The 14,123-nt window shown below is 40.3% G+C and overlaps 1 protein-coding gene and 1 pseudogene across 2 annotated transcripts; one reads left to right on the top strand and one right to left on the bottom strand.

Moving 5' to 3' along the window:
- Positions 1-2,924: 2,924 nt before the first annotated feature.
- Positions 2,925-4,398, top strand: LOC101300522 (feruloyl CoA ortho-hydroxylase 1-like). Its single transcript, XM_004295438.1, has 3 exons — positions 2,925-3,362; positions 3,669-3,984; positions 4,195-4,398. The coding sequence occupies exons 1-3, from the start codon at positions 2,983-2,985 to the stop codon at positions 4,396-4,398; spliced, it is 900 nt and encodes a 299-aa protein (XP_004295486.1). The 5' UTR covers positions 2,925-2,982.
- Positions 4,399-5,532: 1,134 nt separating this feature from the next.
- Positions 5,533-10,224, bottom strand: LOC101300233 (annotated as a pseudogene). Its single transcript, XR_184363.1, has 5 exons — positions 10,199-10,224; positions 9,329-9,419; positions 7,699-8,210; positions 7,409-7,558; positions 5,533-6,612 (listed from the first exon to the last, which is right to left on the bottom strand). The product of XR_184363.1 is annotated as a beta-(1,2)-xylosyltransferase-like (transcript).
- Positions 10,225-14,123: the final 3,899 nt, after the last annotated feature.

Below are 14,123 nucleotides of genomic sequence, written 5' to 3'. Positions count from 1 at the left end.
CATCCCATCTCCACTTTTTGTCTTCCTCAAATACAACATCACGGCTGACTACAATTTTCCTCTTTACAGGATCATACAAACGGTATGCTTTGGACTCATCACTGACCCCCATCAATACACAAGCATGACTCTTGTCCTCTAACTTGGTTCTTTTAGCATCTGGAATGTGAACATGCCCCAAACACCCAAACACCCGAAAATGACTTACTGTTGGTTTGACACCACACCACATCTCCTCCGGTGTAGCATTCTTCACTGCCAAGGTTGGGCTTCTATTTAATACATAAGTGGTCCACTTGACCGCCTCAGGCCAGAAAGATTCCGGTACCTCTTTCTCTGACAATATGGAGCGCACGAGATTCATCAAGGTGCGATTCTTCCGTTCGGCAACCCCATTCTGTTGCGGGGTGTAGGCGGTTGTGAGCTGCCTCTTAATACCATGCTCCTTACAGAACTGATTAAACTCATTTGAATTGAACTCTCCTCCTCTATCAGTACGTAAGCACTTAATACTCATACCAGATTCCTTCTCTACCATGCTCTTAAAACTTTTAAAGTAGCTAAAAGTTTCTGATTTCTCAACAAGAAAAACTGTCCATGCTTTTCTACTAAAGTCATCAATAAAGCATAGGACATACCTCTTCTTGCTGTTTGATTCTGGAGTTATCGGTCCACACAGATCAGCATGAACAAGTTGAAGCTTGTGTGTAGCCCTCCACGTGCTTTTCTTTGGTATGGGATCTCTGTGCTGCTTCCCGACAAGGCAGCTCACACATACTGATGATGAAGAAGTAAGTTTCGGCAATCCACTAACCATCTCTTTCTCCTGTAGCAGCTTCAATCCTTTGTGACTTAGATGTGCAAACCGGCAGTGCCACAGATTGGCTAGATCTTGCTTTTGCACACTGGAGTGAAAGCACTTCTCTTCTTGTGTATTGGCTAACAATCACAAACATTCGGTTGGTTGTCATAGTTGTCTGAATGATGAGACCTCTCTCAGGATGGTATACTCTGCACTTCCCTTCATGCATCAAAACAGCAAGCCCTCTTTCTTGTAGTTGACCAATACTAAGGAGATTGTTAGTCAACCCTGGCACATAAACACATCTGAAAAGCTGTAGGTGACACCATGAATGGCAATCTTGACTCTACCTCTTCCTTGCACCATCATCTTGTAGTTGTTGCCAAGTTTGACATGATGCCGAACTCGTTCATCCAAATCACAGAACTTTGACAAATCACCGCTCATATGATTTGAGCACCCTGAGTCTAGGAACCACACATCTTCCCTTTTTCCTTCATTCAAATCGACATAAGCCATTAGTAGTATTTCTTCATGCTCATTGAACTCTGCCTCTGCATAATTTATCTCCTTGTTCCAAGTTGGACATTCATACTGAAAATGTCCAAGCTTGTGACATTTGTAACATTCTACCATGGCCTTGTTAAAAATGCCTCTTCCTCGACCTCTTCCCATGTTGCCTCCTCGTCCTCGACCCCTATTGCCTCTACCTCGATTACCTCCTTCACTTGATGTTACTTTGAGAGCTTGATCATCTCTCATTCCTCCATTGATTCTACACAATCTCTGCTCATGGACAAGCAAACTGCTGTGCAACTCGTCAACCGTCATTGTATCAAGATCATTGGATTCCTCGATTGAACATGCTACATAGTCAAATCTCGGAGTCAATGACCTCAAAATTTTCTCTACTATGTCAACCTGTGACATATTCTGACCACCATGAACTTTCAGCTTGTTCACAATGGTGAGAGTCCGAGCAAAGAACTCATCAATCCTCTCATCCTCCTTCATCTGCAAGATCTCGAAGTCTTTCTTCAGTGCCTGCCTGCTAGCTCTCTTCACCTTGGATGAACCATGATATTTTTGTTTCATGGAATCCCATATGCTCTTCGAAGAGGACCTATCAAGAATTGTGTCCATGATAGTCCTATGAATAGCTTGAAAAAGGAAATTCTTAACCTTCAGATCATCCTCCTTCATTTGCTCAACTCTTTGGCGCAAGTCTTCTTCTCTCTTCCTTTGCGCTTCAGTCTGTTGTCTTCCTTCTGCCACAACAGTTGAGAAAGTAGCGACCTGTTCACGCACTTGCACAGGAGTTGGAACACCAGTTTCAATGAGGTGCCACAACTTTCTGGAGCGAATGAAATTCTCCATGAGCTCTGACCAGTGATCGTAGTATCCATCAAATAGAGGGATGGATACTGGAGCTGAGTTGCTCTCAGCCAAAAGCTTCAGCTGCGTTGAGCTTGCTTCTGCCATCACTTCTCTTACACACACTGTTTACTCACACACACACTGTTTCACTCTAACCCGAGATGCACAATCAGGCCCCGTTAAGGGCTCTGATACCAGATTGTTAGAAAGCCCTGAATGAAAACTCAACAATCACAGCTCAAGAACAATATGGATGAATGATCTACATTCTTATTGAACAACTTTGGCTTTAAATAGCCTTACATCTTAACAGAACTCCTACAAAGCAGGTCGTGATTAGCTACTGCTGCTATCACGTTTGAAATACAAAATAAGTCCTATTCTAACTCTAACAGCTCCTTAGGACTAGGTATTATTAAACAGAAACAAAGACTTAGTAAAATAGAAAACTGATTCTCTAACTTACAGTTTCCTGAACAGACAAGAAATTAAACCTCTTCATTTATGTCATTGTAAATAACACACACACTCAACAAATGATACTAAATACAGGACATAAATAAACGAGGCAATCTTCTCGAAAAAAATATAGTACACGAGGGAAGTGTATTTATTTTTATATCAGTTCTCATTTCAAGAAGCTTGCATTACAAGTAAAGGACCCTCTCGTTCTACCCCAAAAAAAAAAAAAAAGAACACTCACTCTCAACAAACAAAAGATTCGTACCTAAATACAGTACCAAAGTCCAGAGAAAGAACAATTCGTTGGAAACACAAAGGAAGTGCTTGATAAATTGGAGAAAATGGGTTCAGAATCTCAATACCAGATTCCGGCAATAGAATTCGCAATGAATTCGCCAGAACTGGACCGAGGAACTGATGAGTGGTACCATCTGTGCAAGAAGGTTCGAGAGGCCTGTGAAAATTATGGTTGCTTCGAAATTGTGTATGATAGGATACCTCCGCAGTTAAAAGCCGAAACCTTCTGTGTGTCGAGGGAACTTTTCAGCCTTCCACTTGAGAAAAAGAAGAAGAACCTTAATCCAGAGCCTTACCAGGGTTACATTGGACCAAGTGTCCGCTATCCCTTGTATGAAGGCTTCGGCTTTGAGCAAGCATCCAACTATGAATCCCTTAGAAGCTTGACAGAAGAAATATTGCCTAATGGTCATGACCAATTTTGGTAAGTAATCTTGATCTACTATGTTCCACATATAAGCTTGATGTGCATTGTCGGTCGATCTATTGCCCACTTAAACTAGCTCATCTGTTTTCGTGCGTTCTCCTGATTTTCTGACATGGTATCATATACTGCTTGTGCTCGACTTAATCTTCACTTTACAATATACACTTGGTTGATCGAGGTTGAGTATATAATTATATATATATTGGACCTTCCAGCTGTTTACGTTTCATCCTTGATTTTATTGTTATGTGTAGTGATTTGTTTGATGTTTGTTTATTCATGTTATATATGTTGCAACTGCAGCACTGTCATTTCTATGATGAAGAAGCTGGATGAGCTGAAAAATATGATCAACTTGATGATTTTGGATGGCTATGGTTTGGAAGAGACATCAAATTCGTTCATGGTGTCTAAGACACTGCTAAAGTTGATGAAGTACATGGCACCTCCTTCAAGAGATTACTCAATGGGAACCCCGGTTCCCACCGACAAAGCATTTAGTACGATCCTTTGTGATGATCAAGTTTCAGGTCTTGAAGTTCAAACCAAGGATGAACAATGGGTCAAGTTGTCTATGTCTCCTCGCTCTTTTGTCTTTGTAGTTGGAGACTACCTCATGGTACAGAATTAACTTATTAACCACTTCATAACTGAAATGTTTTAGACGTAAACTCATCCGAGTAGAGCCACATAACTAAGTTTTTATTTCCACTAAATTGTAGTTGTGAATTTCTAAAAGCTGAAGCTTGTTATGGGGAAATTGACCAACACAACTTACAGATGATTTAAGAGTTCCACAAGTTTAAGAATCACTAATGATGACTTGCAGACATGGAGCAATGGCAGAATGCATGCCGTGAAGCATCGAGTGATGATGTGTGGCGAAAAAGAACGATATTCTCTAGCAGCATTTGCACTTCCATTAGAGGGTTCCATCACCAAGGCACAAAAGGAGCTAGTAGATGAAGACTACCCCCAAGTTGTTAAAGATCTTCACTATACTGACTTTAGCAAGTTCATCTCTTCAGAATAAGGGGAGCCATCGACACATAAATGCAAGTTTCTGCTTTTACTCTTGATTTGTTAATTATAAATAATGGAAATAAGAATGTAATGCTGCATCTGCTTGATGAGGCTCCTCATCTTTTCAGTCTAAATCTTGGTTGACATGACACCCTTGTTGTAGTTTACTTATCCTTTTCATCTTTCTTGAGTGAGATTTGTTCCTCTGTTGATTTTCTGTTTTCGTCTAGGGGAAAACGGCCATTGTCCTCCCTTCTTTTGAATGGAGATTAGTACATCTGCAAAAAGATCCGACAACCAAACAACCACATTGCAATGCCGCTGTCATTTCCAATATTTCTGTTTCAATCGTTCTCTTACAAACTCATTCATAGCTTTTGTTCGAGCTCACTGAGGAGGAACGTTCACATAAGAGTGAAGAGAGATTGCCTACTGAAAGTGAAGAGTGGCAGCCGAAATGAAAATCCCAGTCAGCTTTCTGAATAGCAAGAACCTCTGGGAAAACTTTTTCATTTCAGCTGCCGAAACAGTCATAGGGTGTATGTAGCCTCATGTATATACAACTATTTGGAAAAACTCAAAAATTAGGAATTAACAAAGTCAAAATAAATTCTCAACACCCTCATGAATAGCAAGGTTACAATTTTCTATGTCACCACTGAAAATCATATGACGCCAATTTTGGCCCTTCGGTTTCATACAAAAAGATTGTACTAGACAGGGATGGAGTAACCTTGTTACACTCCTTGCATTGGAACTAAACTTTGTGGGTACTGTAACAACATATCAGTACCGTAGCATTTGATCAGTGACCATGTTTTAGGCAAGATCCACTCACAAACACACGCCCATATAGGCTATCTCATTAAAATAAACCAAACCATAATGACCAGGAAGGCAAAGCAACTTGCCATTACCTGCCCAGGACCAGAGCATTTAATCCATAATGATATTCAACGATATGAGATTTTACTGCTCAAAGGCATATGTAATACACACCCCTAACTGAAGCACAAAAATACATAGTAATGGAACAACATTTTTTGTATCAAAAATTGGATACACGCATTGATCTATTGTACAAGAAGATGGTAAGAAAGAATGAGTATACAAGCAAAACAAGGCCTCAACCTGTTAGGTTATGTTCCTGAATAAGTGAAAAAACAAGTACAAAGATTTTGAGTGTCAAGGCAACATAACATACCTGTACACACGTCTACTGTCCACAAACTGTATATATCCGCCTTCAGATAATTGTCCGTTTCCTGATACATACCTGCTAATTTGTCACCATTCTCGTATACTTTATAGAGGCTTGACACCTTCCATACCATTGCTCAAGGCACAATAATTATATTACTCAACCAACGGAAAGTCAGTCCAAGAAGTTCTATTAACTTATCTACCTTGACTAAGATAAGTTTGATCTATCGTGTAATAGTGTTATCCTGAGGAAATAGACAAGGTGCGGTACATTACCAAAAATGGTTTCCAGCACCCAAGCGTACTCAGTATACGGCTAAGGTTGTCAATAACAACTGACGGAGAGGCATACAAATCCTGAAGATTAATTGCATGATATTCCAACCCTTTCCACTGGCAAATTAAAGCAAAATGCGGCCGTCTATATTGGCTGCTAATAATCTCCAGAACCACGGTTTTCAGGGATGCAGATACTATATGTGTGAGACCTGCACCATGAGCACCAATAATAAACAGAAGCATCTTGAATGGCCTGGACTTGTTCTTTCATCGACATGTGTGCAAACAATCCATTCACAAAGTTTATTTTGCATTCCTTATGATTCGACAACCAGCTCTTTAAGGCATCAAACACTTCTTGCTCATTACTTAACCTTGATTCAACTTTGCCACCGTGACGTGGATGCGGTAGATAATCTTCACACCGAACAAAAAGGATATTTAGACCTGAGGTTTGCTTCTCAACACGCTGCTTATGCACTGGAATTCCAAAAGCAGCTCTAATCATTTCTCCAAACTCAGACAGCCATGCAGTTTTCTTGTTATCAGGGTGTTGCCACAGCTCTGGTGCAGAAGCTCCCTCACAGGTTATATCTTCAGTGAGCCCCTTAAACCATGCAGTCTCATATCCCAAAGGTGAAATAATAGCATGTCGGAAACAAATGGGACCACTAAAAGTTTTTTGCATATCTAAGGCAGTAAGGCTAGAGAATAACGCTTTCCATGTCTCTTCCAGTTGTGTCTGAAAATGACCAATGCAAGAGAGATCAGAAACAGGAGACTGAACCAGCAATCAGACAGAATATATATTCAAGGCCATTTAACTACGAAAAATAAAGTCAGACAAAGGATAGCTGCATTGTATACTCTAAAGTTGTGAGCTCTTCTAAGGAAGACTGGTAAGAAAGAAAAAGAACAATATACAGAAAACCAAACAAAACACGTCACCCTATCCTTAACAAGAGGCATCCTAAATTGCTTATGTTTTGGGGAAAAAATCATCCTTGGAGTGATATTTAGTAAAACTTTAAGACCAAAATGCTGCTATGTCAGCTTGTACAAGGTAACCCTTATAAGGCTCACCTACAAAGTCCCTTCAATTATTGCCACCAATATTCCATCACAACTAATTGCAAGGCCTCATTTGATACAACACGATATTGTTGGATCACCATATTCTCAGTTTCTCTTAATCGGTCATGATATCTCTATTCCCTAATGTATGTATTTGATTTGAAAAGTAAGAATGGCTGGTATCATGCTCAAACTAGCAAGAGAATCTATATTATATCAAAATTAAATATAAGAAAAAGAAATGGAAATTTCATACTAATATATGTAATTGGACATCAACTGCAATACATATATGACCTCCTATAGTGCCAAGAATATAGATGATCTCCTTCACTTTTCCAAATGAATAATGCAACTCAACTACAAAAACCAGAGCCCTAGCATATCTATGGAAAACGAATTAGATCTCAAAACTGTTAGACAAGAAACTGTATATGCATAAAAGAAAAATTAAGCAAACATACCCAACAATGGCCGTCTACAAAGACAACATGAGGCCGGCTAGGTAAGCCAGTGACTCTGGAACCTACATAACCGCTATACCAATCCGTAAATGTGTGGAAAACATTTGCATACTCAAACCGTGTCACCAAAAGTGTCGGCTCCTCAATCCACTGCAAGTACAGACTATCTATCAAAGTTAGAAGCAGAGACCAAAAACAATGTACAATCACAATAGAACTAATAAAACACAAATAATCCAAACTTTGAAACTCACACAATCAAAAATAGAAACTAACAGAACCCAACACACCTCACTGCACTGAAACTCTCTACTCGGCACAACCCGAATCGACCCGATCAGCTCCCTCATTGTATGTCTCCCCACCAACCCCTCCATCGACCTCAAACGCACCGTTTCGAAACTCCGGCAGCTCCTCCTCTTCCCCTCTCCCAATCACATCCTCCAAAGCCTCGCCGCCATACGACATCCGCACCCTCTCCGGCACCATCCTGATCCCGCCTCCCTCGCACACCGAGCTCCGCAGAGTCTCGCTGAAATGACACCGGAACCAGCTGGGTGGGATCGAGGAGATCGACGCGGCGGGTGAAGCCGTTGCCGAAGTAGGCCTCGCAGGAGCGAAACGGTGCGTTTGGGGAGGGGGACCAGGGGAGGTAGGAGGGGAGGATGGGCCATGGCTTGGAGAAGCGGTAGATGTGGCGGTGGGTTTGATCTGTGAGGGGGAGGCGGTTGAGGGGATGGTGGTGGGTTTTGCAGTGGGAAGTGAAGTAGAGGCAGAGAGAGAGGGAGTTTAACGCGTGAGGCTGTGACTTGGCAATAAGAGTTTAACACGTGGTAAGGCAGCTCAGTTACGTTTACCAGTACCAAAATAGTAAAATTAGAAACCCGGATAGATAAGTATTATTGCCAGTAATCTATCTTACTGCTTAGGAGTTGGGTATCATTCATATAGCGGTTGATATTATATTCAAACTATGAAAACCAAATTAAAGGCTTAAAGCTATGAAAAAGAAGCATAGCGATTAGCACGTTAGGCAGAAAATTAAGTTTCTAATACAAAGATTTTTAATGTAAATACACAAGTTATAAACTTAGATTGGAATAACATAAAGTCGTGGACCAAATTAGACCTAAGTAGTCTAAAAAAGAGTGACTCGTAAATTAACCCGTGCTCGCCTCCACTCTCACCAAATTGCAGCGTTGTTGACCAAACCGTTGAAACCCACCGTTGCCGTGAATCTCGCCAGCCAACCACCACCTCTATTTGATTAGAATTGTCTAGCCACACACCTCATATAATTCTCCACAAAAACTTGAGCCACACTGTCATAAAAAATCAGCCCATATCCACTAAGACACGTCGTCAAGCCACGCACCTTAAGATTCCATACAAAAACTTGAGCCACAATGCATCAGCATTCAGCCCAGATCCACCTAGACACACCGCCGACAGCCATCAAGCCCCAGATGAAAGTCTCAACCCTACACAAGCCAACACCATAACACATTTGGTACAAGGGATTGTCTAACCCAGACTTAAATTCTAAAAAAGTCCAACACTACTCAAGCCAGACATATTCTACCATATGTCTAACCATGTTTGGTGACAACATTACTGAAAAATAGCACCCTGCAAACACCAGCAAAGCAATGAAACACAAAGCCAGCAACCCAACCTGCAAAACCTGCCTCAAATCTGTATTCTATATCGAAAGAGAAGAAAAATTTGACAGACCAATAATCCCCACTTTTATAAACCTCCACTGCTATATTGATGCCCTTAATATGCCTCTCAGCTTCGATCTGACATAAATCTATCTGCTTCTTCTGCTTCTAATTTTATGAAATAAAAAAACCCAAGTACAATTCGACCTGTATTATCAACCTTCAAATTTCGACATCCCCAAATTCATGAACCCACCTCAACCTTCGAATTTTGACCCAATTTTGGTTCCAAACTCTTATCTTCCTCCTCTTCATCAATTTCTTTATCTCTCAAGGCTTTTGGTTTTCTGCATTTTGGGTAATGAGGAAGACTACAAGGACGAGAAATCTAGGTTTCTGTATTTGAAGAAAATTTGGGTTTGAAGAAATATGGGCTGCGTATGAAAAAAAATCAGGTGGTAGAGCATGCCACAATCGCGCAGCTTGAAGTCCAGCGATGGCAGCTTTGCAGGAAAGGGCGACAGTGGCGGCTTGAAGGTGACGAGCTAGTGGTATAAGTTGGTAGCAGCGTTGCACTTGGTGAAGAGTAAGAACGAGTCTTCTAGAGTCCTAAGAAAATTGGTGTCTCTATGTAAGAAGGTGTGGGAGGCTTTTTAGTAGGGCTAGGCATCCGAAACGGGTCTCGAAGGCCCGTCCCGATCCCGTCCCTAAAATTCACGGGACGAGACGGGACTTCGTTTTGAATATTGAAGGCCCGTCCCGATCTTGTCCCGTTTTGAAAAATCGGGTTCGAGATCGAGCCTTGTTAGCTGGATCCCGTTTAGTCTCAGCCCGTCCCGTTTAAAAGAATCAATGTGGTGTGAGTTAATCTACACCGTCCGATTAATCTATGGTAAGTTGTTAACCCTAATTCTATCATAGCCGCACGGCCCGCACTTCAGTCTTCGCTCTTCACTTCTTCGATCTCTCTCTCTCTCTCTTTGCGAACTCTTAGACCATCGTCGCCATCTCCATCGTCACTTTTTTACAGTCAAATCTCGATCGGTGCAAGGTGAGTTAGGAGAAGAAGCAGAGTCTTCAGCTCAAGCTCTTCACTTCTTCGATCTCTCTCTCTCTCTCTGCGAACTCTCCGACCATCGTCGCCATCGCCATCGTCACTTTTTTACAGTCAAATCTCGATCGGTACAAGGTGAGTTGAGAGAAGAAGCGGAGTCTTCAGCTCAAGCTCCAGTCTCTCATTGAGGTTGGGTTTTAATTGGAATCAAAGTTTTGTGGATATTACTCTTTATGTTTATTAACTTGAAGTTGGTTTACTAAGTTGTGAATCTGTGATTGTGAAGTTGTGATTGAAGTGTGGCTTTATTAATTGTTATGCAACAGTTGATGATGAATTGAGAATGGTTGAATTTAATGAAATGACTTGCAGGTTGGAGCTTGAAGCATACAAGCATGAAGCATTTGTGTTATCTATGTTTAGGTTCTAGCGTTCTGCTGTGTTTTGGTTTTTTGTTGTTTTTTTTCTTTTTCAGTTTTTTGGTTCAAAGGCCCGGTCCCAAACGGGATTCGGGACTGTCGGGATCACTTCTCAAAAACACTAATCCTGTATCATCCCATCCCTATTCAAAATTTCGGGTTCTGGATCAGAATCATCTTAATCCCAACCCATGCCCAGGCCTACTTTTTAGGACTATAGTCCTTTCAATTTAGTCCCTGATTCTTTCTAAATATGAGATTTGTGGGCTTAGACTACATAAGCAATCCAGTCCCTCCTAGTCCCATGTATCAAACGTGCAGCTCCTCCATCCAGGCCCGGACCTGATAGGAGTCCAAAGAGTCTAACGACTCAGGGCCAAAGAAGTAAAAGGCCCAGAAAGGAAAATTTTATAACTCTTCCTATGATGTAATACCAATTAAATAATAGAAGGGAAAGTTAATGTGAGAGGTCAGTTTTTTACAATAGTTAAAGCAAAGGAAAGAATCTAACTGTAATAGAAGAAAAGGGCCCACACAAGTTTATTACAACCATATATACATATCTAATATAATATTATGAGTCAAATAAAGAAAAAAATAATGTTAGAAGTTCATACAATTTATATCGTTTGTGGATATGCAAATATTTTGGATAGTTATATTATATTTAACTTTTGAGTTTATAATTTTTATTCTTGAAAATCATAATACAAAAATAAAAAAAATTATGGATGCGAACTATAATTTGAGGGCCCAAATTTAAGAGTTCGACTCAGTTCTAAAAATCTCAGGTTCGAGCCTACCTCCATCATCGCACACAGTGTGTGTTTCATGGAGGTCGCTATGTTAGACACACTAAGGTCAAACAAACGCTCAAATGAAGGAAGTCATGGTCAAAAACGTCGTGGTCTTGGTTGTTGTGGGAATGGTCAACAAAAATAAACTTAGATTAATGATGGTTAAATACATTATAAAAACGAATTAATGTTATTTATGGGTACAAGTTAATACGGTAATAAAATTCAACGTCGAATTAATAAGTTTTAATGAGGAGGGTAAACACGACAGTAAAGTCAACATTGATAGCCGTATTAACCTGCCGATTTAACTCGACATATGTTAGGACCCACCCCGAATTTCATCCTGAAACACGAGGTAAATCCTGCGGGGTCCACCTTCAAACCTTTAAAGAAAATTTACTGAAAATTCGACATAACATTCCTTGAAAATGGACAACCCTTACTTGAAAAATCCAATTCTTAACACTTCTATAACCAAACATCCATCCTCAACACCTGGACCCTTCCTGCTCCCCAAGTTCATCACATCTCCCAAATTAATCAAATACTAAACTTTAGGAATTCCACAACCAACAACAAAGACAACATTAAATCACTAACTGGTTATCAGAGCATAACTAATAAGGAAAGAATAACAATGAATAAAGATTAAGCGGAAGCAGCCTTTGACTATGTCCAGACTCCATGTACGCTCGACCTCATGTAAACTTAGCCTGCACACTGGGCATTTAAAACCAAAGGGCCCAGGGGAAAGTAATTTAAAAACGTTAGAGTGAGTGGACAAAATAAACTAAATAACTTAACTAATATAAACTTATATACTTCCCCGCATTTCAACTTTTAAAACCTAACAACATGAAACTTGATAATCCAAATAACTTTAAATCCAGAATACCATAAAAATAGACAAACCAGCCCCGTTGGTTAATCAAATATAGAAATCTCGTGATAAGAGATAAACCAGCCCCGCTGGGTGATCAAATATATATCTGAGAAGAATAAAATAAGGGGAAAAGTTATCACCATGAAAAATGAGCCTCCCAAGCTCGGGTCGGTGCCTCCCAGGCTACAATAGCGTTCCACGCTAAACGCTCTACTCACCTATAGCGAGTAGCCGCTAATAATGGCTAGCTAACAAATAAATATAAATACCGATCGGTTGCCTCTCAGGCTATAATAGCGTCTCACGCTGAGCGCTCTACTCACCTATGGTGAGTAGCCGCTAATAATGGTTAGCTAGCAGTAATCAATATAAGCGACCCTATATTATGGTGATTAAAACATATGAAAACACTTAAATCCATTAATCTTCCCCCCCAAGATCATACGAATGGTATGGTTCCCAACCGTACTTGAAAATCATCATAAAAAATTATAATAACTCAATGACGTGTCTCAGACGTCAAAATATTCACAAAACCATAATATAAGCGAAATTTAATTAACAAATAAAAAATCATAATTAATATCTCAATCCAAAATACTCACTAAAACATTTTCAAGGTCAAGATCGATATTCCACTAATAATTTCGAAGATTATAAATAGCAAACTACCGAAATCCTATTTTCGGAAATCTTTTATAAATCTCAAAGTCCACAATTAAAACCATTTTAATGAAATCTGGAATCTATAAAAATATCCAAACTCAAATATCAAATTAATAATCTGAGCTCAAATCCATAAATCTTGACCAACAATTACATTCATGCATCAAACGCAAATAATTTCCAAGATCATTTCATAAGCCAAAGTAATAATATAAGCTTGGAAAATAAAATGATAAATTATAAAATCTTGCATGCACATTTATTAAAAACCAAAGTGTCCACTCACAAATTTAGGCATACTCCCGACGATAACCGCATCGTCACTCAACGAGGTTCCCTTCGTATTCTGGCACAATAAATATGCTTAGAACCACTCTTCGATTTAGGAAATTAAATGCTTTAACTTAATCATCGAAATCCTCCCAATTAACTCACTAATAAGCTAATTAGATTTTTACCAAACTTCATCTACAACTTCACTTTATGGATTCTAGCACTTTAGGACCATAACCAAGAAAATCCAATGGTCGAATTTATTCTATCAACCATCAATTTCTTCAATCTCCGAAAAATTCCAAACCTAACTAAAACTTATCCAAAAATTCCAAACTATACTTCAATAAACTCCTCTTATTAAAACCATCTCAAAAACAGGAAAAACTGCCCTTAAGGGGCGGCGGCCTGCTCCGCCAGCAGCCAAACTCCGGCGACCTCCAATGCCACCCAAATTTCAACACAACAATCCTCTCAACCCGCACAACAACTTCCTTAACTAGCACCAAATCCATTTCTAAGCCTAACTATGTTAACCGAACTAAAACCTTAAATTGAGCCCTAAAACTTCAATTATACATTTCTCATTAACAAGATCGAATTGGACCAATTCCTTTTGAGGGATTACTCACCTTGATGAGGGCTACAAGATGAGCCAAAAATCCCAACCTATGGTGGCCGGAGGAGAGAACTCCGGCGAAGGGGCAGTCGGCGTCTCCAGCGGGTTTTCCTTCAATCGACGGTAACACAGGCCCGGTCACCGGCCCAGGAAGGGAGAGGAGACGGCGGGGGTCCGAACTGGGCTGGCGGCCGGTTGCTGGCCGGACGGCGGCAGGTGGCGCTGGGAACTTCCGACAAGAGAAGGGCTCGGGGAGAGAGAGAGAGAGAGAGAGAGAGAGAGAGAGAGAGAGAGAGAGAGAGAGAGAGAGAGAGAGAGAGAGAGGAGGAGGAGGAGG

This window comes from Fragaria vesca, linkage group LG3, assembly GCF_000184155.1.
Source record: "Fragaria vesca subsp. vesca linkage group LG3, FraVesHawaii_1.0, whole genome shotgun sequence".
Lineage (NCBI taxonomy): Eukaryota > Viridiplantae > Streptophyta > Magnoliopsida > Rosales > Rosaceae > Fragaria > Fragaria vesca.
Note: the sequence above shows the minus strand (reverse complement) of the source record. Positions and strands in the feature narration are given on the sequence as shown.

Bases quoted from the DNA above. Each gene is read 5' to 3' on its own strand.
- LOC101300522 (XM_004295438.1), top strand. From the start codon at position 2,983: ATGGGTTCAGAATCTCAATACCAGATTCCGGCAATAGAATTCGCAATG. The intron at 3,363-3,668 runs GTAAGTAATCTT...TTGCAACTGCAG, and splicing joins AATGGTCATGACCAATTTTG to CACTGTCATTTCTATGATGA. The intron at 3,985-4,194 runs GTACAGAATTAA...GATGACTTGCAG, and splicing joins TAGTTGGAGACTACCTCATG to ACATGGAGCAATGGCAGAAT.